The sequence below is a fragment of the Pseudomicrostroma glucosiphilum genome (assembly GCF_003144135.1).
Source record: "Pseudomicrostroma glucosiphilum strain MCA 4718 unplaced genomic scaffold BCV69scaffold_2, whole genome shotgun sequence".
In the NCBI taxonomy this organism is placed as follows: Eukaryota; Fungi; Basidiomycota; class Exobasidiomycetes; order Microstromatales; family Microstromataceae; genus Microstroma; species Microstroma glucosiphilum.
The window spans coordinates 116,394-140,395 of record NW_020289914.1 but is presented as its reverse complement, the minus strand read 5'-3'; the positions used below and the strand labels follow the sequence as shown (position 1 = coordinate 140,395).

At 56.5% G+C, this 24,002-nt stretch overlaps 10 protein-coding genes across 10 annotated transcripts; 5 read left to right on the top strand and 5 right to left on the bottom strand.

The window, feature by feature from the left end:
* Positions 1-56: 56 nt before the first annotated feature.
* Positions 57-1,787, top strand: BCV69DRAFT_93920 (hypothetical protein). Its single transcript, XM_025495653.1, has 3 exons — positions 57-1,226; positions 1,305-1,426; positions 1,515-1,787. Exons 1-3 carry the CDS (start codon positions 177-179, stop codon positions 1,522-1,524), a joined length of 1,182 nt encoding a protein of 393 aa, XP_025349828.1. The 5' UTR covers positions 57-176; the 3' UTR covers positions 1,525-1,787.
* Positions 1,788-6,101: 4,314 nt separating this feature from the next.
* Positions 6,102-7,895, bottom strand: BCV69DRAFT_286265 (Metallo-dependent phosphatase; the record flags this gene model as incomplete). Its single annotated transcript, XM_025493517.1, has 4 exons — positions 6,102-6,136; positions 6,654-7,353; positions 7,402-7,736; positions 7,781-7,895. 4 exons carry the CDS (start codon positions 7,893-7,895, stop codon positions 6,102-6,104), a joined length of 1,185 nt encoding a protein of 394 aa, XP_025349827.1.
* A 2,051-nt stretch (positions 7,896-9,946) lies between these two features.
* On the bottom strand, positions 9,947-11,218 carry BCV69DRAFT_280263 (L30e-like protein). Its single transcript, XM_025491553.1, has 2 exons — positions 10,530-11,218; positions 9,947-10,444 (listed from the first exon to the last, which is right to left on the bottom strand). The coding sequence occupies exons 1-2, from the start codon at positions 10,905-10,907 to the stop codon at positions 10,208-10,210; spliced, it is 615 nt and encodes a 204-aa protein (XP_025349826.1). The 5' UTR covers positions 10,908-11,218; the 3' UTR covers positions 9,947-10,207.
* Positions 11,202-13,565, top strand: BCV69DRAFT_93678 (general substrate transporter). Its single transcript, XM_025495652.1, has 3 exons — positions 11,202-11,744; positions 11,837-13,022; positions 13,111-13,565. The coding sequence occupies exons 1-3, from the start codon at positions 11,495-11,497 to the stop codon at positions 13,295-13,297; spliced, it is 1,623 nt and encodes a 540-aa protein (XP_025349825.1). The 5' UTR covers positions 11,202-11,494; the 3' UTR covers positions 13,298-13,565.
* BCV69DRAFT_93664 (hypothetical protein) lies at positions 13,207-16,436 on the bottom strand. The gene is made up of 4 exons (XM_025495651.1): positions 14,396-16,436; positions 13,913-14,316; positions 13,622-13,814; positions 13,207-13,532 (listed from the first exon to the last, which is right to left on the bottom strand). The coding sequence occupies exons 1-4, from the start codon at positions 16,362-16,364 to the stop codon at positions 13,387-13,389; spliced, it is 2,712 nt and encodes a 903-aa protein (XP_025349824.1). The 5' UTR covers positions 16,365-16,436; the 3' UTR covers positions 13,207-13,386.
* A 146-nt stretch (positions 16,437-16,582) lies between these two features.
* Positions 16,583-17,627, top strand: BCV69DRAFT_296642 (hypothetical protein; the record flags this gene model as incomplete). The annotated part of the gene is made up of 2 exons (XM_025494024.1): positions 16,583-17,309; positions 17,404-17,627. 2 exons carry the CDS (start codon positions 16,583-16,585, stop codon positions 17,625-17,627), a joined length of 951 nt encoding a protein of 316 aa, XP_025349823.1.
* A 215-nt stretch (positions 17,628-17,842) lies between these two features.
* Positions 17,843-18,959, bottom strand: BCV69DRAFT_93621 (hypothetical protein). Its single transcript, XM_025495650.1, has 5 exons — positions 18,914-18,959; positions 18,830-18,840; positions 18,652-18,677; positions 18,382-18,565; positions 17,843-18,012 (listed from the first exon to the last, which is right to left on the bottom strand). The coding sequence occupies exons 2-5, from the start codon at positions 18,836-18,838 to the stop codon at positions 17,953-17,955; spliced, it is 279 nt and encodes a 92-aa protein (XP_025349822.1). The 5' UTR covers positions 18,839-18,840; positions 18,914-18,959; the 3' UTR covers positions 17,843-17,952.
* A 163-nt stretch (positions 18,960-19,122) lies between these two features.
* On the top strand, positions 19,123-20,711 carry BCV69DRAFT_280257 (hypothetical protein). Its single transcript, XM_025491552.1, has 3 exons — positions 19,123-19,217; positions 19,722-19,923; positions 20,239-20,711. Exons 1-3 carry the CDS (start codon positions 19,158-19,160, stop codon positions 20,349-20,351), a joined length of 375 nt encoding a protein of 124 aa, XP_025349821.1. The 5' UTR covers positions 19,123-19,157; the 3' UTR covers positions 20,352-20,711.
* Positions 20,712-21,213: 502 nt separating this feature from the next.
* Positions 21,214-21,591, top strand: BCV69DRAFT_280256 (hypothetical protein). The gene has a single exon (XM_025491551.1). It carries the CDS (start codon positions 21,392-21,394, stop codon positions 21,557-21,559), a length of 168 nt encoding a protein of 55 aa, XP_025349820.1. The 5' UTR covers positions 21,214-21,391; the 3' UTR covers positions 21,560-21,591.
* A 137-nt stretch (positions 21,592-21,728) lies between these two features.
* Positions 21,729-23,995, bottom strand: BCV69DRAFT_280254 (Clavaminate synthase-like protein). Its single transcript, XM_025491550.1, has 3 exons — positions 23,485-23,995; positions 22,601-23,405; positions 21,729-22,518 (listed from the first exon to the last, which is right to left on the bottom strand). The coding sequence occupies exons 1-3, from the start codon at positions 23,958-23,960 to the stop codon at positions 21,958-21,960; spliced, it is 1,842 nt and encodes a 613-aa protein (XP_025349819.1). The 5' UTR covers positions 23,961-23,995; the 3' UTR covers positions 21,729-21,957.
* Positions 23,996-24,002: the final 7 nt, after the last annotated feature.

The window sequence follows — 24,002 nt, the reverse complement described above, 5'->3', positions numbered from 1 at the left end:
GGCGCCACGCGTCTCGGTCCGCGAAGAAGTGGTCGGTGCCCCGCCCGCCATTGACCGCCGAGGCCTGTACCCCTCCTCGCAGCTGCACCTTTGTATTCCTCCCATAGACTAAGTCCTCTGCCTCCTTTTCACTTCTTTGCGCTTCCTATGGCTTCTCTCTCCCATTATATGACATCATGATGCGGCAACAGTACAACGCTGGGCCCTCGAGCGGCGGAGCAGGCGTCACCGGCGCATACCAACCCTCCCCCCCTCGTCCGAGGTCACCTATGCGCCGCAATGGACCTGCCCCCGCTTCTCCCAATCCAGGAGCTTCATCAGCCCAGGTGAGAGCTCCTGTCAGTCTTGATGCCTGGCATCAGGGTCTACTGGGTACCAAGCAGCTGGATACTGTTGCCAAACTGGCCGAGTGGGTCAAGAAGGTCGAGAGGGGACAGGATGAGGAGCCGTACCAAGGAGCCTTGGGCGATCACTCGGAGTTGAGCAGTGGCAAACATGTCCTGGATGCTTCAGACGAGGCTTCTACTCCAGTAGCTTCTTCGAGCAAGGCCACTCTGCCGTCGGTGCCTATCACATCATCTTCGGCCCTGCTACCCTGGCTCGAGTCGATCAAGGCATCTCAAGCCTCGAGCATAGCCAACGACCCATCCCATTCCTCCGTCGCAAGCCACTCTGCCGCTCTTGCACAGATGCACTCGGCAGTAGCGCAGACGACTGAGCTGCTCACCCAGCTAGAACAAGCCAGAATCAATGTAGCTGAGCTCCTTGCCGGAGTCAAGTCCGTAGAGGAGACGTCCGAGGAGCTGCGAGAGGAGTCGGAGAGGAGGGGCGGACGAGCCGAATCTCTGCTAGCCTTGGCTCAAGAGCTAGACGTTTACCTGAGCTACTACAATCTGCTACCACAGGCCACGAGCTTCCTTTCCAGCCCGTCCCTCTCCCTTGTCCTCACCCCCACCTTTCCACACATACTAGCTCAGCTAGACATTGGCCTCAGCTTCATCCGGGCCCATCCACACTTCAAGGATGCAAGTCTGTATCGGTTGCGCTTCGAGCATTGTATCACACGAGGAGGTAATCTGGCCAAGATGTGGATTTGTGGGCGATGGAGAGAGCTCAAGGACGAGGCAGTAGGGAGGCTCAAGGAGAGGGAGAAGAACCTCAAAGGTACTGGGCGCGATGGCTCAGGTGCGGAAGACGTGGAAAGCGACGTAGAGGCGGCATTGATGGTGAGTACGCCGGTGTCAAAAGCGTGAATTTGACGGGAGGGAAGGCTGACGAGAGGTTACGGCCCTGCCTTGCTGGAGTTCAGGACTTCTCCACACCCTCGATCCTGCAGGTCCTCTACTCCAAATTTGTCGCAGCGTCGCCCGAGCTATCTTCGGTCCTCTCCGAGGTCCAGAAGCGGTGTCCTGCTGCGTCGTCTTCCGCTTTGCCCCCAACACCACAGACGGGGAAGCTGCCGACTGATGAGGAGGCCCTGCTGGCAGACTATACCCACCAGGAGGATGCCGAAGAGCCGAATGATGAGGCCGGATCGAGTGATGAGCGTAGCATCAACACCTTCAGCGAATTCAACACACTCTTGAACGACATCAGAACTGCCTACTTCGATGCGAGGAGGGCAGTCGTTTCTCCACTGATTGCCAGTGTCCTGGCCAAGATCGAGACAAGGGCGCACAATGCTCCGGCCAACATAGCTATAGCCAACTCACCTCTGTTGGTTTTCACCTCCCGGGCCCTGTTGTTGCTTCGATCGGTGCTTCTTTCCGAGGCTTTGCTGTACCGAGAGACCTTTGGCGAAAAGGATGCGCTTTCTACTGGCCAAGCGGCTCTTGTCGAGTTCCTCAAGTCACTGAGCAAAGACTTGATCGATCGTCTGCACCCTCGCGTATTCGCCGAGTCCAAGGTGACAACACTAGCTGCATTGGCGAGGACAGTCCTGGAGAGCTGCAGTACTTCTACCAGCCATAGTAGAACAGAGGCTGCGCAGAGCTGCTACCTCCTCTTCTCTTCTCAGGACCCATACGACTTCTCGAATGTGCCTGCCCGCTACGTCCTATCGACCACCGCACAGGAGACGACGTACTTGCTCAAGCCTCTCGCTTTGCCCCTCTTGAAGGATATACAGACCAGGCTTCTGTACCGCTCCAGGGCGGTCTTGAGCGGGGGCGACATTGCCGGGTACTCACCACGCGGCGATGGTGATGAGCTGATTGATTTGATCAAGAAGATCGTCCGGGGCGAGGGAGTTGCAGAGGAGAAGCGTGGCAGGACCGTCGTGGGTCGCAGAGGCAAGCGAGGCCGAAGTAGCCTGGGCGTGGGCATTCTGAAAGCTGCTGCTGAGAAGGCTCTGCAGGAGAGTGAAGAAGAACAGCAGCAGCAGCAGCAGGCTTCCGGGCAAGGTGACACTTTGTCGGCTGCAAAATTGGGAGCAGGAGCAGATCAAGCAAGTGGAACCAACGGGACCAGCGCCCCGTCCACTCTGGCTCCTCCCACTCCACGCAACAGCTCTCCTCCCGACGCTCCTTCCATCGAGCTCTTCAAGCCTCCCCCGGCCGAGATTCTCGCGACCTGGTACCTCCCTCTCATCAGGGCTTTCACCGTCCTCTCCCTACTTCACTCTGTCCTCAACCGTAACGAATTTGCAAAGGTTGGTGTGGAGGCGCTGGAGAAGGTGCGAGGCGCAGTGCAGAGGGGCAACGAGGTCCTGAAGGGAAAGGTTGCTGTCTTGAGCAAGAAGAGGGAGAAGGGGGGCTTGAGTGCCCAAGGAGCTGGGACAGAGGCTGAAGCCGTAGCCAAGGACGGCGATGACTCAGCTACGCAGGCGTACGAGCCCGACGAGCTCGATTCGGCCCTCTTTGCGCTGCGCAACGCTCTTCTACTGCGCGAAGTGTCCGCATCGGTAGATCTCAGCCTTGTGCAGCTCTCAGGGTACGATCGGCTTGAGCAGCGCATTGGTGGCAGCGAAGGGGTCGGTATGGCACAGGGGAGGGCGGGTCTACTGGATGTGTCAGCCGTCATGAAGGTCATGTCTGGTCTTCTCGAGGGGATTGGGGTGGGCTCTCATCCCACAGCAGCAGACAACAGCAATGCGCCTCAAGCTGAAGGCACCACTGGTCCTGCATCGAGCATCGGCGGCGGCGGCAACGCCTTCCTGGGCGACGTTCACGTCGCCTCTGCCCACCTGGTCGAAGCGCTACGTGCCAAGCTACCGCAGCAAGATGCCAGCTCTAATGCCTGGACTGAGGAGGTGGTGGTGACGCTTCGCATCATTCGTCGGCGCGTGGCGCTGTACATCGATGATGAGGAAGTGGTGGCAGGGCTGCTCAGGAGTGCCGTGGAAGGTGTGACGAAGGACGGGGATGCGGATCTCGAGGGGAGGATCAAGGAAAGGCTGGCACTGTAGCTTGAAGGGGCGCAATGGCATTCGTACTTCTTCCTCTCGGGCTGCCGTACTGTTCTAAACGAGTGATTTGTTTGATGGTCCCAGCCATGCCTCCACACGCCCCCACGCTCTCTTTCCGTTGATTGCTGGGCGTGGAGATCGCCGAGGGGCAGTCTTGATCGCCGTACCCGTCTGGGCAACATCAGCATATCAATCACTCCCTCTACGCTTGCAGTCACTCAGGGCAGACCCTCTCCTGTTCCTCCAGTAGTCGTCTCTTCTATACCATGAGGGACAGCCAGCTCCTCTCCTCTCGCCCGGGCAGTCCCGGTGTGTCCTCCTCCTCCTCCTCGTCCGCCCCCACCCTCCTCTCCCTCCCGACAGAGCTCTTCTCCCATCTCATCCATCTCCTCCTCACCTCTCCTCCCCGTCATCCATACACAACCTCTGTGTCTGCCCTACATTCCGCGCTCTCGCTCTGCTCCTCCTCGCAGCGTCTATGGGCTTCTCACCCTGCGAGCGTGGTACGCTATCTGGTAGCGGTGCAGAGACACGGCTTCCCATTACCGAGGCTACCCCTCGTGCCGGGTGGGAATGGGCCGAGGGATCTGGAGAGAGAGAGGAGGATGTTGGAGAGGAGCTCTTGGAGCGGAAGCAGTGGTGGAGTAATAGGCGACGGGACTGAGGGGATGAGGGAGAGAAAAGGGAGGAAGGGGAGGAGGCGATACAGGTTGAGCGGAATTGAGGAGAGAGGGGCAGGGCAGGCAAGGCTCGTGGGGCGCAAGGTGTGGGACGTGCTGCGAGATGGAGAGGGAGAGGGTAGCCGTAGCCGTTTAGCCATGTGGGACATCGAGTCGGTAGATGGGGGCGAACAAGGTGGTGCGCTGCCGCAAAGTGCAGAGAGGGTCTTCGAGAAGGACCTTGCGGTTGGAAGCATCGTTGCATACGACGTTGATGAGGACGAGGGAATCGTAGGCATCGCGTATGCCTCTCCCTCGCTGGATGCATCTGAGGCTTCAAAAGAAGAGCAAGCCTTTCGGGCGCCATCTCAGCCAGTCAATGGTATCAGCTCGACGCCCAATGGAGTCGACGCCTCAGATCCCCTTTCCACTGACTCTGCGCAAGATCTCTGCAAGCTCGAAGTCTACGTCTTCGACATCACCTCCGGTCGACCGAAGACGGTTGCTCCCTTTGTCTGCTCCGCTCCCGCGGGCGACTTGGACTCGCTACAGTTCGAAGTCTGCGCAGACGTGATGCTCCTCCGTCTCGGTGAAGAGGTGGAGCTCCGGCGGTGGAAAGAGCGTCGGCAGACTTCAGAGGAAGACACTAGCGAGGCAGACGGCAGCGCTGCCAAGGCCTGGTCCCTCGTCTGGTCGCGCTCCCCTTCACCAAGCACACCACAGCTACTCAGTGCAAATCTGGTGGGCCCGTTGGTCTTCCTTCTCAGCAAACCTCCGGCCTCGTCGCAGGGCCAAGACTGGGGAAGCACTCTCAGTCTCTATCTCCCGTCTTCCTCCCAGCCACTTACGGCAGAGATCCGCCTACCCGTTCGCTCGCGACCCGTCAGAGGGCTTTCGTACACGCGTACTGGGCTAGGCAAGAGGCTGAGGAATCCCTACGAGGACAATGCCCTGGTGGTCATTTGCGTCGAGGGCTTCGTGTGGGTGGGAGAACTTAGGGCTTTCCTAGAGTTGGCATTCCCAAAGGGCGGGGCGGTGAGTTTATGGGGCGAGGATTGGATCACGCTTGACTCGCACTGGGTGAGGGGAAATCTGTGAGTACCGATTGCGTTGCAAGAGCTGTCGATAGATGGAGGTTGGGAGGAGGAGGCGGAGGAGGAGGTAGAAGATTGCTGACGTGCGGTGTGAAACCCATTGCACCTGTGTCAACAGGCACAAGTGCTCCCTCACCTCCATGGACGCCCACCCACATCAGCCCGTCTCCATTGCTGGCTACCGACTGATCGCCATCTGGTCACGGCGCTCGCGGACTGCGTCCATTAGCAATGGCGGGGGCGGCGGCCATGGGAGTGCTACTTCAAATGGCACTACTACAATACCAATTGCGACTGCAAGTACGAATGGAGCAGGAAATACCACCTTAGAATCGTCTTCGCAAGAGTATCGCTTCGCCCTTTTCCCCGGCACGGGCTCTGCTGCTACTGGTGTTGCTACTACCACCACTATCGCATCTACTACCTCCCTCTTCCTGCGGATACTGAATGCTCATCCGGACTATTCGGACGGAAACGTGAAGCCTACTTCGGCTGCGACTGGATCTGAGTTGGCTGGAGAAGAAGGAGAAGAAGAAGAAGAAGGAGAGGAGCAGCCACAGATCCATACCATGTTTACTGGAAGTCGCTTCTGTAAGTACTATCGAGCCGAGCCGAGCCGAGCCGAGCCGAGCCGAGCAGAGCAAAGCAGAGCAGAGCAGAGCAGAGCAAAGCAGAGCAGAGCAAGACGTCTAGCTAGGCGCCTTCTGTAGTGAGAGTGAGAAGCGACCACCTTGATAAGCAGACTCGTTGTTGACCTCCTCCCCATCCCCTTGCCCTTGCCCTTGCCCTCCTTGCCCCTGGTTCATCCTTCCACAGACGCCTACTGCGATCACGACTTGACTTCTTCCCTCTCCTCCTCCTCCCCTTCCCTCTCCTCCTCCTCCACTTCCACTTCTACTTCCACTTCTCCTCCTCCTCCTCTTCTTCCTCCTCCTTTTCCAGCTACAATACGAGTGCACATGGACGGTCCGCGTGTACTGCTCACTGCACCTGGGTGGGCGATCTTGAGTACGCTCTAGGTAAGCTTGGGATTGGGAGTGGGAGTGGGAGTGGGAGTGGGAGTGGGAGTGGAAGTGGGATGGGGGAGTGGGAGTGGGAGTGGGAGTGGAAGTGGGATTGGGTGAGATGTGGCAGGAAGAAGAAAAGGGGAGCGGAAGGGAGCTCACTTTCAGTGTCGAGAGACGAGCTGGTGTAGTCTAGACTTGGACTTGGGTAAAGGCAATGTGAACGAATGAAGCTTCTTTTTTTCTGAAAATTTTGCACGCGACGAGAGAGATGTTTCTGCCTGATGATTACGAACGACGACGATGATGGACAATTGTTTCCCCGCCCCTCTTCCCCCCACCCATCAGCCACCACCCACCACCACTTGTACTCCATCCCTACACTCCTCCTCCCTTCTTCGCCCAAGTGCTCCTCACTTGTCTCTCTCTCCCCCTCTCTTCTCAGCCTCCACTTCTCAATACGATCCAATTTGTCCGGACCGTCTTTTACTCCTGAGCATTTCCTTTTTCAATGCCGCTCCATCCAATGGTTTGAGCAGCTCAAACGCACACAGCAAATCTTCCGAAACGCTCATGACTGCCCCGAAATTGTCAAACTCTCCACAATAATTCGGTGCACTGAAAATCGTGACCAAGGTCCGTTCGTTCCAGAATTCATACCCATCTTCGACGACCATGTGAGCTCTACAGATGAGATCAAAGTCGTATTGGGCCAAGAATTGTTGGATGACGGCTTTACCGAAACAGTAGCTTACGCCACGTTCATTGTCTTCCCAATCCAGAGCAGTGTCGGATGGATCGGACCAGAGGAGATCGTTGAGCAAGCCATAGTCGGGTACGTCCGTTGGCCGCTCGATGCGCCGAATATCGTCCATGTTTGCCAGTGAAGGAGAAAGACCGCCATGGACGCAAAAGATCTTGGAGGCTACCACCGCAGCAATGGGCAAGGTGTTGAAGACGTCGATGAACGTCTTCCAGATCTTGATATTGACCCGACGCTTGCATTCGTCGTAGAAGCCGTACACGCGCGTCACATTGGCGCATTCGTGGTTGCCTCTTAGCAAAAAGAAGTTTTCCGGGTACTTGATCTTGTAGCATAGCAGCAAGAGGATCGTCTCCAGACTTTGCTTGCCTCGATCCACATAGTCTCCCAAGAAGAGGTAGTTGGCAGAGGGAGGGAATCCGCACATCTCAAAGAGCCTCAGAAGATCTTGATACTGCCCATGCGTATCACCCACAATCTTTACCGGTGGGCTCAACTCGATGAGCGTAGGCTGCGAGAGGAACACCTCTCTCGCTGCCTGACACACTGCCGTGATCTCTGCATTCTTCAGCGCCGGCTTGGGCACCTTGGCAGAGTAGCCCGCCTCGAGCAGGCGGGAGATCATGTCGTCAATGTCAAATGTCCGAACACCGTCGGCTCCGGAGCTGTTGCCGCCCATGCCGCCTCCAGCGCTACCACCGAGACTGTTGCTTGATTGCATACTGCGACCTGCTGACGAGCCTGGTGGGTTGGCCAGGATAGTGTGGGTAGTTGGGATGCCCGGCGCCGAATTAGCAGCGGCAGTAGCCGCTTGATTGGCCGGGGTGTTACGTGAGGAGGAAGGGGTGCCAGACGACTGTTGATACGGGCTGCCGCCGGAGAAGCTTCCACTGTCGAAGGCGTTACCGTCCACGCTGTCTGAGAGCGGATTGCGCCCCGACGAGGTCGGCGACGGCAGTGGTGATTCATGGCGACTCAGTCCTCCCTTTTTCTCGATCCTTTGTCCTTCTGATCCTGTTCCCGTCGGTGGCCCCGAGCTAACGGAGCCACTCTTGCTCCTCCGACCGCTACTGGCACTCCCGGTAACATTGCCTCCACTGCCCCAGCCATTCTCGGATCCGCCCGGGGTCGTTGTTGCCGCTTGCACTCCGGTAAAGGAAGGTCCACCGGTAGAGCCCCTCGAGGAAACGGTAGAGACCGGTCGCCCAAGAGATTCGGCTCCGCCGGCGTCATCATCTTGCTCATCTGGCAACTTCGACTTGCCCTTCTTGCTTGAACCCCCCATGATCTTGCCAAAGGATTTGAACATGTTGTCTGAATGAGATGGTGTAGTGCGCGGACGAGGTCACCTGGGAGGTGTGTTTGGAAGAAAGTCGTGAAGTGTCGTTGTGGTCGTGCAAGCTCTGAGCTAGAGGGAAGTGAAGGCGAGAGTCAGTACACAGGCTAAGCTTACTACTGCACGCCCCGGCATCCACCCCTTTGATGCAGACCGCGTGCAAACATCGCTTGTTTGGCGTGAGATACGATGCAGCGAGCCCCAACAGCAGTGCGACAGCGAGGACGAGCACAGTCCCTGGCTTGCCCGCTTGCAAGCATGGTCCTCGGTGTGCCTCCATCTTTCTCCGGGATGTTTCCCCTGGGCGACGTGGAGGACTGCGCCAGTCAACCTGATCACTGCTGTCAAATCACTCACTGCAAAGGGAAAGTTACGCAGGGACAGATGTACCTATGTAGCTGGAGATGAGTATATGCCGTAAATTGCCCTTCTGGTCTGTAGCAGGGAGGAGAGAGGGAACGCGATCTTCGCCGAGTGTGGGCTGTGCAATCTTCTCTTCCGACTAATAGGGCGAGGACGAGGGATGGTACCGTCCAAATGGCGAACCAAGTCAGGCAGTCGGAGGACTGGTATGGACTGGGCAGTCGAGGTGTGACGGCGGTAGACCTGGAGATAGATAGACGCGCCTGGGATAGGAGGAGCCGGTGGTGGTAGCCGGTTGCAAGCTTGTTCGAGGTGGAGTGGTCAGAGTTGTCCCCGGCTCGAGCCAAGTGAGTGAGGGATGGGCGTCAAAGGCGTGTGTGTGTGTGGGCGTGTGATGCCAAGGACGATGAGAGGAGAGTAAAGATGAGGTCTGCGTAGGAGTGGGAGGCGGCGGTGGTAATGGTCTGTCGATGCGATGGACGAGGAAGAGGAGGTCCGAGGAGGAAGGCTGCTGCTGCTGCTGCTTGGCTGCCGTGGCGGGATGTGCAGGCGTGTGTGTGTGCGTGTGTGTGTGCGTGTGTGTGTGCGTGTGTGTGTGCGTGTGTGTGTGCGTGTGTGTGTGTGATGCGTGGGTGCGTGTGCGGGGGATGCCTTGCGCGTTTCAGCGGTGCGGGTCACTTGACGTGCTTTTGCAGCCGCTGAAGAAGGAAGCTCTGCCCTCTTGGTTGGGTGATGAACAGGTAAAGACACAAGAACAAAGGCAACGACTCTCGCAGTATCCTCATTCCATCATCTCCCGACGATGACTGACAGCGGCACCGAAGTGGGGGCAGTGTGCGAGTGCCAGGCCAGAGTGGGCGTGAGTGAGTGTGTGTGCGTATGCGTGTGAGGCGCCCAGACTCGGCGCTGGCGTGCGGAGCAGCCTTCCCGCTCCGTCTAGCCGAGAGTAAAGACTAGCAAGCCCAGCCCAGCCAGGCCAGGCCACGCTGCTCCGACGCATCATCCACCATTGGTTGGCATGACACAGCACTGCTGGTACAAGGATAGCGATGACATCCACAACCATCGTACGCAGTGCGCGCACACAGCGGCAGGAAGGTGATCATAGTCAGCCGAAGGGACCGACCTGGGGGACCCACCTTGCGCACCCGCCCGCCCGTACCCTTGCCCTGGGGGCGGTGACAGAAACGGCATCCCCCATCTCATCTCGCAGCGGCTTGACGCAGATGGGTGCACTGCTTTCATCATCCAGGGTCTGGAAGAGGGCAAGACATCGGAAAGCACATAGTGCAGCGCAGTGTGGAAACATCACACTTCTGACAGCTTCTCGTGTACGCAATTGATTTGGATTCGAAGCATGACAATCATCTTCTTTTCCTGGCTCAAAAGCCTGCCAGATGGAATGTAGGAAGCTGCTAGATGGTACAAGGGTGACGAGAACAAGATCATCAAAGAGCCCTATCCGGGACACTCGAAGGTCCTTTTGGGTGTGGTGAGGCGAGGCCCAAGGCAGTGAATGATGATTCCACCACAGACGACCTCTGAGAAATGCTGGGGATATGGACAACGCACGACGAACCGCTTAGGCAGCGACCGAGGTGAGGAGATCCGAGTCTCCGGCGTCGATGACGGTCAGGACACCGACACGGAAGAGCTTACCGGCAGCGGTACCGAGGGCAACGTTGGAGCCCTGGAAGTGGTGCACCGAGGTCTTGGACAGCATGGCGTGGTACTCGAGCTCAGACTTGCGCAGAGGTGGGGTGTTGGCAGAGATGAGGACCAGCTTGGCCTTGCCAGTGCGCATGTTCTTGAGAGCAGACTGAAAAGTGGCGAAAGAGTGCGACAAGATTCTCTGATTAGCGACGTGCCGTCTATCGCTCTTCATATGCCTTTAGCAAACTCACCTTGAGGCCAAGAGTGACCTTTCCACTCTTCATCACAAGCGCGAGCTTGGAGTTGATGTTGTCGGACGTAGCCTTCTTGGTTGCCTTGGGTGCCACTACAGGATGGGGAAAAGAGAGAGGCGGGAAAGGGACAAGGTTCGATACTGTCAGGATCGCAGCTTTCTCAAAGATCGTAGCAGGCAAAGCAAGAGCAGCAAGCAGCAGCAATCGCAACACCAGATCATAGGAGTAGCTCCCCTGGTTCCCCTTGTCGCCCGAAGAGACTCGATGGCCGAAGCCAGAGACCAGTGGAAGCAAGTACGCAATGGTCGCTAGGGACATAATCCACTTGCTTCCAGCGATCCGGCCTTCGCACATGTGCAGACGCAAAGCATCCATCGTCCTCAAAGACGTTCCCAAATGCAGCCTTCAGACCAGCAACATGGCGCAGCCCTTCCCAGTTCAAGTTCTTTGGGAAGAAGAGACGCTTGGGTTCGGTGATGCCAGGAGGCTACTCATGTGAAGAGGCCATCCTACCGAATAGAACTACCCTCTGCTTGCCTGAGACAGGCGCATCGAAGGAGACTGCTGCGATGATGCGGTTGTGCGAAAGCGTATGCGCTTGCTTGCTTGCTGATGCTATGCCATGCTCGAATGTTGATCGAGAGGGTGTATACTCACTTGTTGATGAGAATGTGTAGGGATGGGTGATATCTGGAGATCGCGTGGGTGGAAGGAAGGCCCAAATTTCGGATTGCAGTGGGCGGGGCGGGGGGCGGGCCCAGCGGCGAGTCCCACCGCGCCCGCAGTTCTGCTTCCGTTCCGCGGTGTGGCGGACCTTCAAGATTTCGGCTTCTGAACTCCGTCCGTGCATTGGCTGCAGGCCGGAGAGATAGTCGGGTCGAGATACGGGGAACTTCGCGTTCGTCTTAGCTACCCGACGACGTCTAGGACCACGTCTACCCTCACACAATCACAACGACATCATGGACCACGATACCGCCCCCGTTCCCTACTCTGCTAAGAAAGACTCTGGTACAACGACGCCCGTTGAGGTGTTGTACTCAGAAGCCCCTGTCTACCCTCCGAGAAGCCTCTATGTGCCCCCAGCCAAATTCGACGAGGTGCTCATGTCAAGGAGCGCCTGGACGCCGAGCTTCCTGCCCCCAACCGTCAGACTCTTCTTCATCGGTGCCATCGTCTCTACTTCTGGCTTCCTGTATGGCTTTGACACGGGCGAGTATTTGCTGTCGTCTGTCAGGCTGTCATCGAGGTTGCGCTCTGATCTGACCTCCGCTATCCTATTGCATCTTCGCCGCCCCCAACAGGCTCCATTGGTCCCATCATCCAAATGTCGCAGTTCCCAAACACCGTGGGTAATCTCTCGACCTCTTTGCAGGGGTTCTTCGTTGCCTCTATCCTTCTGTCTGCGTCAGTGAGCTCCCTAGCCAGCGGTGTCGTGGCAGAGAAGATCTCCCGACGCTACGGGATCGCCGTCGGCGCTGCCATCTTCGCACTGGCATCGACTGTTTGCGCCGCGGGGCAGAGCTTCGCAATGATGCAGATTGCTCGCCTCATCACCGGAATTGGCGCAGGACAGATGATCAGCGTCGCCTCAATCTATCTCGTGGAGATCGCTCCGGCTCAAGCTCGCGGCAAACTGGTATGTATGCTGCAATTTGCCATCACTGTAGGCTTGATGACGGGCTACTTCCTGTGCTATGGTACCTCTATGATCGACTCGAGCCTACAGTGGCGACTTCCTTTTGCGCTCTCGGCAGTGCTCTCCCTCGCACTCTGCTTTGCCACTCTGTTCCTCGTTCCTTTTTCGCCTCGCTGGCTGGCCCAAAATGGACGGGAAGATCAAGCCCTTTCCACGTTGAGGCAGCTGCGTCTCTCTGCTCACTCTGGCCATCACCACCCTCCAAGTCGTTATGGCTCAGAAGATGAACTCCTTCTCCTTGAGCTGGACGGCATCAAGGCCGCTATTGCCGAGAGTCGCAGGCTCAATGCCTCCTCGGCGAGCTTCCGCGAATTGTTCAACAGGCGATACCGAAGCAGATCCCTCTTGGGCATCATCCTCATGGCTTTCCAACAACTGAGTGGCGTCGACGTCATCCTCTACTTTGCTCCCATTGTCTTTGCCTCCGTCTTCACTTCTCAAGAGGGCGCCTTTCTAGCCTCCGGCGGCTTGGGGATCGTTGCAGTGCTAGCAACGATCCCTGCCCAGATCTGGGCAGATCACTGGGGTCGCAAGCCACCCATGGTTGCCGGCGGACTGAGCATGGCTACGTGCTACATCGTCATTGGCAGCCTCTTTGCGAAATTTGGACGGCAGACGAGCAGCGGTGTGCGCCTGACAGGGGGCAATGCCAAATGGGTCGTAGTAGTGGGCATCTACGCCTTCTTGGCCTTCTTCTCGTGCACGTGGGCCGTCGCAACTCGTATCTACGCGAGCGAGATCATGCCAACGAAGCTCAGATCTCGTGCGGCAGCTCTTCAGCAATTAGCAAAGTAAGTATCCTCGTCCTCCATGACACTGTACTCTTATCTCACTTTGATACTGACGCCTTGCACACTCCCTTCACTTCTTACCCTGCAGCTGGACTACGAATTTCCTCGTGGCCCTTACTGCTCCCTCTTTTCTCAAAGCCACCCCTTCAGGTCCATACTTCTTCTTTGCAAGCACCCTCCTCATCGCATCGGGGATCTGCGTCGTCTTTATGCGAGAGACAAAGGGTAAATCACTAGAGGCCATCACGGAGATGTTTGAACTTAGAGCCGCGTAGATTCATGTCATGTTTGAGTGTTATAATATTGGAATTGACGTGTCTATAGAAGTCAATCCCCCTGGGTGCATGACCGGATGAGCTGTTGATCAGTCGAGTATGATCCGTACACCGCCCAGCAAGCCTACGTCCTGCTGACTCGAAGACGTCGGACAGCCAATGAAGAAGCGCGGCAATGGTACCTTGAGTCTGTGAGATAGGAATTCCAGAGTAGTGGCATTGAAGGGCGCCTCGACTTCCGACATCACCGATCAGGACCGCAGATAGCGTCGTCAGTATCGATCTATCCGTTTCCTTGCCCTCATTTCCGTTCAGACCACTCACTAAAACACAAATCCACCGTAATGGTTGGAAACGCCTCGTCCACCAGCTGGTGGTTGCTCTCCAGCTCCGGAGGAATCTCGTCGACCTTGTCGTAGCAGTGTACCAAGATGACCCGGCCGATGGAAGGCTCGTTGTTCTTGACGTAGATGATGGCTTGGACAAGGACGGAGAGCTCATCGGAGGACGTGAGGAACTGAAAGGAGGAGAAAGTGCGAGGTGAGCAAATGTCAGTATGTGGCCAAGGGAAGGGGATAGCGTCTTCGGTCATGGTCGGGCTTTGCGTACACTCACGACAGCTTTCGTCGACCGCCTCGTCTCCCTGATCCACGTCTCCACTCTCTCATCGATTCTCGTCCCTTTGCGCCCCGCCCCTGCTCCCACTGCTCCACTACTCGCGCCGATCCTTCTGAACCAGTCGATCTGTGCGGGTAGCCACACGAGGCCAATGCGAGCAATAGGCACCCTGTTGGCCCAGCAGATGGCTGTACCTCCCACAACGCCGAGGTAGGCGAGAGTGAGACCGAGAGAGGTGGGAGAGAGGAGTACATTTCCAACGAGGGAGACTGTGGTGATTGTGAGGGAGAGAAGGATGATTGGGAGGGATACCTTGCTCCTTGGTAAGAGAGGACGAGAGAAGAGGAGCAATAGAGATGCAAGTCCGAATAGAGTTAGGACACCCAAGAAGATGATCGAGACTGGAAAGGAGAGGGCAGAAGCAAGGGGATTTAGTGTCTTTGTACTCTGGCTCTCGTCACAATGTCTGTCTTGACTCACAAATACTGGCGACTGTGATCTGTGAGAAGCTGGCAGTGGCCACCATGGCAACGCACAGAAGCAGGTATGTCGTCAAGCACCACAGAGGTGCCCCTGTCCTCTTAATGGCCCAGCCAAGCTTGCCAGGGAGGGTTCCATCCTTGGCCATTGCAAGCAGAACCCCAGTGCAGGAGATTGCGCCGGTGAGGACTCCACCACAGAGGACGACGGAGGCGTCGATGACGATGACGAGCTGGAGGGCTCTACCACCCGCCGAAGAGGCCAATAGAGCGAGTACGTTGTTGGCCCCCAGGATCTGGGGGAATGGGATGGTCGCAAGAATCAACAGGGCAGACGGTGCAGACAGGAGCGTCACGGTGACCCAGATGTTCCTCAGAGCGAGGAAGAAGGCACCTGGCTTCAAGTCGCCTGCATATGCCACTGTCGTCTCGAATCCAGTCAGACCGACAAAGGCGACTACGGTCCCATCGAAGAGTGCTCGAGCGGTACTTTTGCCTCCCAGTAGCTCTGCCCCACCGGCAGCGATACTCCAGTTCTCTCGGATGACCGCATTGCCTGTGCGAGTCCATGACACGACACCTGCAACGATCAGTGCGGCGATTGAGAGCGTGTGAAGGGTGAACATGCTCAAGGCGATAGTCGAGCTATCTTTCATACCCAAAAGGCAGATTGCGGTGAGTATGAGGAGGAATAAGATCGTGAAGATGGGCATCGACAATCGAGGCGCCTCCTCGGAGACGTACGATGCTGCAGTAGCGCTGGATACTGCTCCGGTCGATATGGCGTCGAGAATTGTGATACTTCCTCCAATCAGAGCGATCATGCGGCTGCTGACGTTGATGAGGTAAGAGTATGATCCAGCATTGGCAGACTTGAGGGCGCTGGCGAGACCGTGCATTATCACCAGCACCGGTATGATGAGGAGAGCAGCGAGAACCAGGCAGACAGGGGTCCAAATGCCGGCAACCGCGAAGATGGAAGGCAGAGCATAGAAGATGGACCCAGTGACCGCATTTCCGGCTATGGCTGTGGCTCTGAATTGACCAAGGAGGGACGAGGGCTTCACCACCCGATCCTCCACTCGTCTGCGGGCGGCAGCCATCTCTCCAGGCGTGACTTCGAGCATCGACATCTCTCCCCATCCTGCAAACTCATAGCTGTTTAGCGGACCTGCTCTGTTTGGTCCGCTCCGATTGCGCCCTACTTTGAGATGCAGACCCGATGATGACCCATATGAGTCTTCCATGTCTGTCTGCTCAAAGCGGTTGTCTGCATCGACTCTACTGCTGCTAGACGGCCTGCCAAATACGTCCGGCTTGATCCCGGTGCTCGCTCCTGCGTCCCCTTTGGTTGGCAAGGCACCTCCGCTTACATCCTCTCGACCCTCGTGAGCTGCAGAGAGGATCCGTCGTTTTCTCTGTCTTCTAATGATTGTCTGGAATTGCGACTCGGCAAAGCTGGGAGGCCGAGGAAGGCGATGCTGCTCCACGATGCTTCGCTTGTCAGCATCACCGCTGTCTCGCCGGTGCGGGGCTTTGGACCAGCCATCAGCCTTGCCTTTGCCAGATGGCGTCGCTTGCTCATGCTGTCTTGATGGCGTGGAGCTAGGAATAAGATCATCGGCGTCGAGCTGATCCAGCGCTACGTCGCCCAGGTCGAGCGCAGTCTGACGAGCCTTGGCGGGCGTTTGAAGGAGATTCTGGCGCCGAGACCGCAGAGGCGAGTGACTGAATGCAGCATGTCTAGGCTCGAGTGAGGAAGGAGAGGAGGAGGAGGCTACGGCGACGAGTAGGGGGTGAGGTTCTTGCGGACGTTGTGGTGTGGCTATCGGAATGGGCTGGGCGGGATTGGCAGCTTGCTGCGACGCGTTGCTAGGCCCTGCCGCATTGTAAGCAGCCGTACTGCCGTCTGGGGAAGACCGCTTTCCCGGCTGCTCGAGATGAAGATCATCTCTGTTGAGACTGTCCATCTATCACAACCGGAGAAGGAAGCTATATAACACGTCTATGCTCTATAAGACACAGGGGAAAGGTGTTGGGAGCCAACTCAGGCCAAGTGTTGGTTCGGCTGCTCCGCTCCACCTTTTGAAATTTGTTCCGCCCTCGCGTGCGGCGGGAAGAGCTTCCTGTCTCTTGGCCGTACGCCTTCTCGTGCCATACCATCTGCCCACCGACGGACTTCTTCGCCATGGCAGACGAGACTCAGACAGCCTCAACATCGTCGGCTCCTGCGGTCGCTGATGCCCCGAGTGTATCCAAAGCAAAGCCTGCAAAGAAGGCCCCACACCCTCGATCTCCTGCAGCTCAGTCCCCCTCCGTTCAACTCTCCAAAGCTCTCTCGTATTTCCTCCGGCATGGAGCTCTCAAAGAGTCTCTCCCCATCACACCAGACGGCTACATCTCTGTTCCTCTTCTCTTGGCAAAACCGAGGATAAGACAGATAGATATGGCCCCTGAGAATGGAGACTTTACAAAGGACGGAAAGAAGAAGCTCAAGAGAGTGACGGTGGAGGACATCAAGGAGGCCGTCAAGGGGAAGGAAGGAGAGAAGAAGAGATTTGAGATGAAGGAGGAGGGAGATGAGGTTTTCGTTAGAGCAGTGCAAGGTCACAGTCTCGAGAGCGTGACCGAGCTTGATCATGTCGTCTTGAGTCTGAATAATCTTCAGGTGCTCGAGCTTCGCGAAGGCGATCAAGGGAAGCAGCCCGAGGCACATGACAAGAATCACAGCGAAGCCACTACAGAGGAAGAAGTGGGCCAAAGTCTCGATGGGCTACCTCCAGGTGTTGAGATACTGCATGGGACAACGCCCGATGCCTGGGAGAAGATCAAAGCCAGTGGAGGACTGAGCAAGATGAAGCGCAATCACATCCATCTCGCGAGGGGCCGCCCAGGCGTGCCAGGTGTGGGGAGCGGTGAGTCTCGGAGCAATCGAGGACCGTCTTTGTGAAGCAAGCGAGTCCAGAACCAGATCTGACGTACATCCCTCTTCACCACGTTCCTCGATAGGTATGAGACCTACATCTCCGCTGCTAATCCACATCGACATGCTCTCAGCTCTACGAGACGGCATCAGCTTCCAGCTTGCATCGAATGGGGCAGTGCTGACTGCCGGAGAGGATAGCAAGGGCATTCTGCCTCTCAAGTACGTTAGCAAAGTGGAAGAGCGTAAGAGTGGGAAAGTGATATGGAGGAGAGAAGACGGTAGGGGCGATAACCTTGAGAAGGTGTAAGAGGTAAGGGCAGCAAAGCCCAGAGAGGCGTTTCCCCCAGGTGTATCAAACATAAGGCCTCGTCTACTACCAAGTGCATCTGTGCTTCCTCTTGTCCACCGATCATCCTCTGCCTCGGCAATCAACACGACTGAGATCGAAGAAGGAAAGTTGTACATTGACTAGAGGAAGACAAAGGTGACACAAACGTTCTGTCACATCGTGATGCCTGTTCCTGTCGTCGAGAACACTTCGGCCGAAGCGTAATGCGTAGTGGGATGATGATGATATGCGAGAACAAGGAGACTATATGCTTCGAGAAGGTGATCGTTGAGGAACGACCAGCTTAAGCCGAAGCGGCAACAGCCTTCTTGGTAGCGACACCAGTGCGGAATCCGTTCTTGGCCTGCACAGAGAGAGAGGGTGAGATTGTGTGTGAGTTCAAAGTTCGTCCAGGTGTGTAGTTGCACGGGCTCGGTCCGCCCCTGTCCTGGTCCTGATCCCAACCAGTCCTGCCATCTCGTCATGCCATAACGACACCCCACTGCCATCTCCAAAACATCCAGCCCTCCCTCCTGCTCAAGTGACTTCACCGTATCACTCGCGGTCGATCTCTTTCCCAGGGTGTTTTCTCCTCCGCCAGGATGGTGTATCTTTTGCATCCTCCTGACCACCCGCCTATTTCTAAATGCAGATCCACCAGAGCCAATGTCCACCCTTGCCTCCCCATGTCATCATCCTTCTAAACAGCTCTGCTCGGACTAGCGGTACTCACCTTGCGGGGAACGGTCTTCAGGTACCTCATCCTACCGGTACCAGTGGTCCTCCTCCTCTTTGCCTTCTGGCCCCACTCGTATGATCGGATCTTGGCGGCAGGGTATCCGCACGAAGCACAGGTCTTGTGCTGTCGGTGGAACGATCGCTTGTTGCATCGTCGGCACACAGTGTGCGACTTGGTGCTGTGAGGAGAGAAGCAAAGTGTGAAATGGGTCAGATTTGAGATTCTGGTGCAGGTGTCACAACATTCGGCCCAGGAGATACGTACTGGCGCTTACCGAACGAGGTGGTACCCTGTCGATCGGAAATGTTTCAGAAGAGCAGATAGACCGTTGTAGAGAGGAGTGGAATGCGACGCGAGTGAAGGGAAGGATCAAGAAGCATAGCCATCAGTATCTGCCCGCCTATATGCTGCATCCTCCTCCTTTCCATCTGTTCGTTCGCACCTTCGTCATTTCTGTGCGGCGAGAGATGAAATCTGGGTCAGTATGCTGATGCTATGTAGTTTGCAGTCGTCGAGGTGAACTCACTGAGTCAGAGTTCTTGAGGTGATGGTGGTGGGGGGATGTAGTAGTGAGTGCGGCGAGGAGGAAGGCGAGGCGTAAAATCTGACTTCTGCTGCCCGGCCGCGAATCACGTGACGCATCGGAGCTCAGTCCCGCAGACCCCTCCGCCCACAGGCTGGAATTTTGACTTGGCCTGAGAATCATCCCCCCATCCTCACCCATCACCCTCGAACCTCATCCTCCCCCCGCCCATCGCATATCATCAACAATGGCACCCACCAAGAAGGAAGGACGAAAGCAGCGATCTGCCCTCTCGGACGTCGTCACCGTGGGTATCACTGCCAAGACGAACAGAGGGAAAAGGGGATAGGCTTGGTCGATTTAGAGTCCTACAATGGAGACACCGCGCACCTCATTATCCTCTCAAGATCTGTGTTCATGACAGCTTGCTGAACCATGGAACAGGCTGAGAGGCGCGGGAGGATCTCGGTTGTCACAGGAAGGCTGGGATAGAGACCAGGCTCGTAGCAGCGAACTTCGTCATCTGCGATGTCTGCGCAGAGATCATCCAGGAATGCCTGTGAATGCTTAGATGTGCAGGCATTGCGGAATTGCCTCATTCTTCCTCCTGCATTGGTCTAGCGATTTCTGCCTCTGCGTAGGGGGATGTCGCAGGGTCTCTCCAGCAGAAACTGTGTCGAAGCGACCTGTGCCTCCGCGCAGGAAAGGGGTAATCTTCGTACACATGTAGTACCTGGCTGTCATTGATGTTCTCCATGCATTGACTTGGATGTTCGTGCTGACCCAAAGACCATCCCTTTATACACTACAGCGAGAGTACACCATCCACCTGCACAAGCGAGTGCACAACACCCAGTTCAAGAAGCGTGCCCCCACTGGAGTGAAGGAGGTGATCAAGTTCGCCCAGAAGGCCATGGGCACCAAGGAGGTGCGAGTGGACCCCAAGCTCAACCAGGAGATCTGGAAGCTCGGTGTGAAGGATGTGCCAAGGAGAGTTCGCGTAAGGCTGGAGAGTGAGTATCGATCGACACCCAATTGCGGTCGAAACCGCGTTCAGCGGCGGGTGAACTATGCCAAAGGGACGGATCCGTAGAGCAAAGGAAGCTCTGTCGACTGCGTTAGCAGGCTTGCAGGATCTGCATCTATGCCAAGCATGACAGACCTCATGCTGGTCTTGCAACGGTAGACCTTGGTGGAGTCGCGGCCGCTCGCTCGCAAGCGCCGCGTATTGAAGAGGCCACGATACGATGGTCACTTCCATGCGACAAGTTCATACGTCAGGCTAGCATGTGTACTGACCCAAGTTCCTCTCCTCTCGATCCTTGCAGGGAAGCGAAACGACGACGAGTCTGCCAAGGAGAAGCTGTACACCTACGCTACCCCCATCCTCGGCATCACCGACTTCCACGGACTGCAGACTACTGTTGTCGAGCAGGAGTAAATGCAGACTTGTAGAGATACTCAGAGCAGTGGGCAATGTCATTCCGTTGCACGAGCGATCATACGACCTCTTTCTTGGAAGCCTGTGGATCGGTCTCGTCCGACAGCGAGTCTGACTTCTGCCACATCACTCAGAACATCTACAAACAGCACCTCACTTCTCAGCACACCAAGTCTAGCGCATCTGTCACAGTTCTCACTTGCCCATCGCATCCTTTGATCCCTCTTCACTTTGTACGATCTACTTTCCACCCCTGGCCCGCGTCCGTGTAGCCACTTGACTCGCTCGATTGTCCGGTCCTCTTAGTCCGAGGTTTCGTTGACGAGGCTAAGAAATACATGACGGAATACTCTCCCAATTGCGTGACTCTTGATGAACGAGTGTTCTACTACTGGCTGTTAGCCGAGAACATCGTGCCGTGAGGGGCGGGTAGCATTGTGGTGTGCAATCCTTTCCCTCGCCCAAAGTCGGAGCCGGACGCACGCCTCGGGCGCCCCGCCCCGCTCCGCCGCTTGCCGAGAATCTCCTCATCTCACTCACGCACTCACTGGCTCGCCCGCCTTCCGCATCGTCCCCCTTCACCAAACCACCTCCTTGTCAAGCACAACCAACAATGGTCGCCTCTATCCTCACTGCCGCTTCTCGCCAGGCTGCCATGCCCCTTGTGGCTCGACGCGCTGCGCTCCAGGCTCCTCGCGGAGCTAGGTTTGTGCACTTTGAGAACAACATTGAGACTGTGAGTTGCGCTGAACCAAAGGAGGGCCAGGCACAAGAGTGCCTCAAAGGTCACCTAGTGGAAAGTGGATGGCTTGGAACACCATAGTCAATCAGATGCTCTCGAGGTGGAATCTCTGGGCACAAACAGACGATCCGAGGGAGATGGAAAGGGATGGGGTCTACGACTTGAAGACCTTTTGCTTACACGCTCTGCCTTATACTTCACCCCATTGCTCTGTCATCCTTTCTCTGGTCTCTCATCACTTGCTTTTACAGGCTCGTGAGTACAGCTCTCGGCTCCGGCGACTGATGATCAAAGCGATATGCCTCCTGACGTCCTCTTCGAAACTCCTACCTTCAATCTCCTCCGTCCAACAGTGCCATTCAAGACCGGACCCAAGCACCGCGTCGGTACCGCCCTGGGCGTAGCCGCCTTCCTCGGCACTGGCTTCGGACTGCCCTTCGTTGCTGCTTACTTCCAGCTCTCGTGAGTCGTCAACGCCGGGTCACGAAGCGATGGATATGGAAGGAGGAGGTGGGGAGGCAGAGACTTCTTTGCTCGAGATCGCTGATTGTTGTGCCCTCACTTTGCCCCTCACAGCAAGGCCGGATAGACTTTCTTTCTGGGACGAAAGGTCATTGAAATGGTTGGGAGAGAATATTCTAGATTCGTCGGCTCTTGTCTTGCTTAGCAATTGCATGACATTCCGATAGCATTCTTTCATGGTCTGCCACATCAGGTATTGCCAGGTCATACTTGCAGAGACGAAAGGACGAGACAGTGTGAACAAGCCAAAGACATGGACAGGGGGCGATGGCAGCGATGTATTGACAAGAGCGATCAGGCCACAGTTAGACTAAGCAGTGCCACGGCCTACTGCTCCTGCAGTCACGACTCTTCTTCCTGTCCCTTCCTGCCCCTCTTCAGCACCCTATACGAGCTCCAGATGGCATCTCCATCTACATAACACCCCTTCAACCACCTCTTGATCTTATCCTCTCCCTCTCCCTCCGTATCGGTAAACTCAAAGCCAAGTCGACTATGCAGCACCCGTCTATTGTCAAAGAGGACGCATTCCCCCTCTGCGAGCTGACGCTGGTATCTGAATTCGGGTGAGAGGGTGAGACGCGAGAAGAGGGCCAGAGCTTGGTAGAACTTGTTGCGGGTGACCATGTCTGCTAGTAGCGGATGTGAGGGGAGGGGAAGGGGAGATTGGAAGGGCGGAGAGTAGTTGACTGCTGTTAGGCGGGGCATGGCGGCTGGAATGCCTGCGTTGCTGCTGCTTGGGATAGAGGCGGTCGCGGGGGTACTGATTGTTGAGGTAGAGCTGACAGGAGGTGCAGAGAACGAAGGGCCCGCATGTCCTGAAGATTCGGACGGGACCTCAAAGACAGGGTGCGAGTAGCGGTAGTGACGCCCGTCGTTCTGGTAGTGATACGAGATGGGGACCTTCGAGAGGACAAAGTTGTGACAAGCTATAAGATCAGCTCTTGACTTCAGGTACACCTGCTACGCTCGCTGGCTCACTCACCTTCGACAGCAGCTCCCATGCTTCTTTGTCCTCCTCCCATATCCTCTCTGCAATTTTAAAGCTATCGACGAATACGCTCTGCCCACCCTTGACCTCATTTCTGAGCATGTGCAGGAATTGAAACCGGGGTGGATTCTGAAAGTAGAGGAGGTCCATGTGGAAGCCGAGATCGACGTTTGTGTATGCAATGTTCTTGGACTTGGAAGAGGGGAGGGACCGCACGTCCCAGAGGGGTCCGTAGAAGGTATGTCGGATCTCGCCTAGGAGGTGGGCCAGGTAAGCCAAGTGAGGCGTGCTGGAAGCATTGGAAGGGGTGGGTAGCTCGCAGCTCGTCTTGTTGTTGGTGGGCAGCCCAGTCACGAAGGCGATGCCGTCTTCCACCAGACCCTTGGCCAAGGCCCACCGGGCTTCTGTGTGATCGGCAGCTGAGTCCACCAGGGAGGCCCATTGCACTCTCGAGGGTCGAGCGAAAGCAGCACCCGTGTCCAGAGGTGCTGGCTGCACTTCGTCAGACCGGGGAGGCCGAAGCATCGTGCCCGGGAACGAAGTCAAATCGCTACCAAGCCATGGCTTGGGAGCTCCGGCGGGGTCCAGATGGTACTCTTCACGATAGAGCGAAGCACTTGCATGGGAAAGGAGGAGAGACAGGGGCAGTCGTGAGACGTGAGGCGTTGTAGGTGACTTTGGCGGTACTGGGGAAAAGGTGACTGAGAAGGCATTCTGAACGTGATGCTCAGCCCTGTATGTGAGTTCTAGTACGACGTCTGAGGCAGCATAATCTGTGGTGAGCGTGGGAGGCTTGTTTCTAATGCAGGGTTGCACGAGCAAGAAGTCGAGGGGTCAGCGCTTCTTCATCGTCCTGCGGGCGTGCTGAGGCCACTCACTCATCGAGCAGACCACCTTTGACACCCTTTTGGCTGACGATCGGCACATCACTGGTCTCCCATAGCTTCTGACCCGTCCCCTCCTGCAGCGAGCTGCCGACCTCCTGGCAGGAGTCCCGTAGCCAGGTATGGTCAAGCTCGAAGGGCTTGCTGATGCCGTACGAGGGAGATACAATGCTGATACTGGTCGATCCGAGTGTGATCTTCAGATCGGGTATAGCAGGATGCGTGAGTACCGATGAAGGTGTCGAAGCTGTAGGCGGAGGAGGAGGAGCAGTCGGGGAGTGTGTATAGGGAAGCGTGGAAGCTTTGCGGCTGGTGGTCTGCGAGCGCTTCGGTGCCAGAGCTGCGAGCTGCTTGGGCGACTGTGAGGCGCCACTATGAGCTGAGCGAGCAGATACGATGCTTCCAGCTGCTCTGGATATCGAGCAGAGAGGCAAAGAAGGTCTCGCAGCAGCAAGTGACCGGCGAATCATCGAGAGGGTGGTGTATTGGTGAGTCTAAAGGGGAGGAAGGAG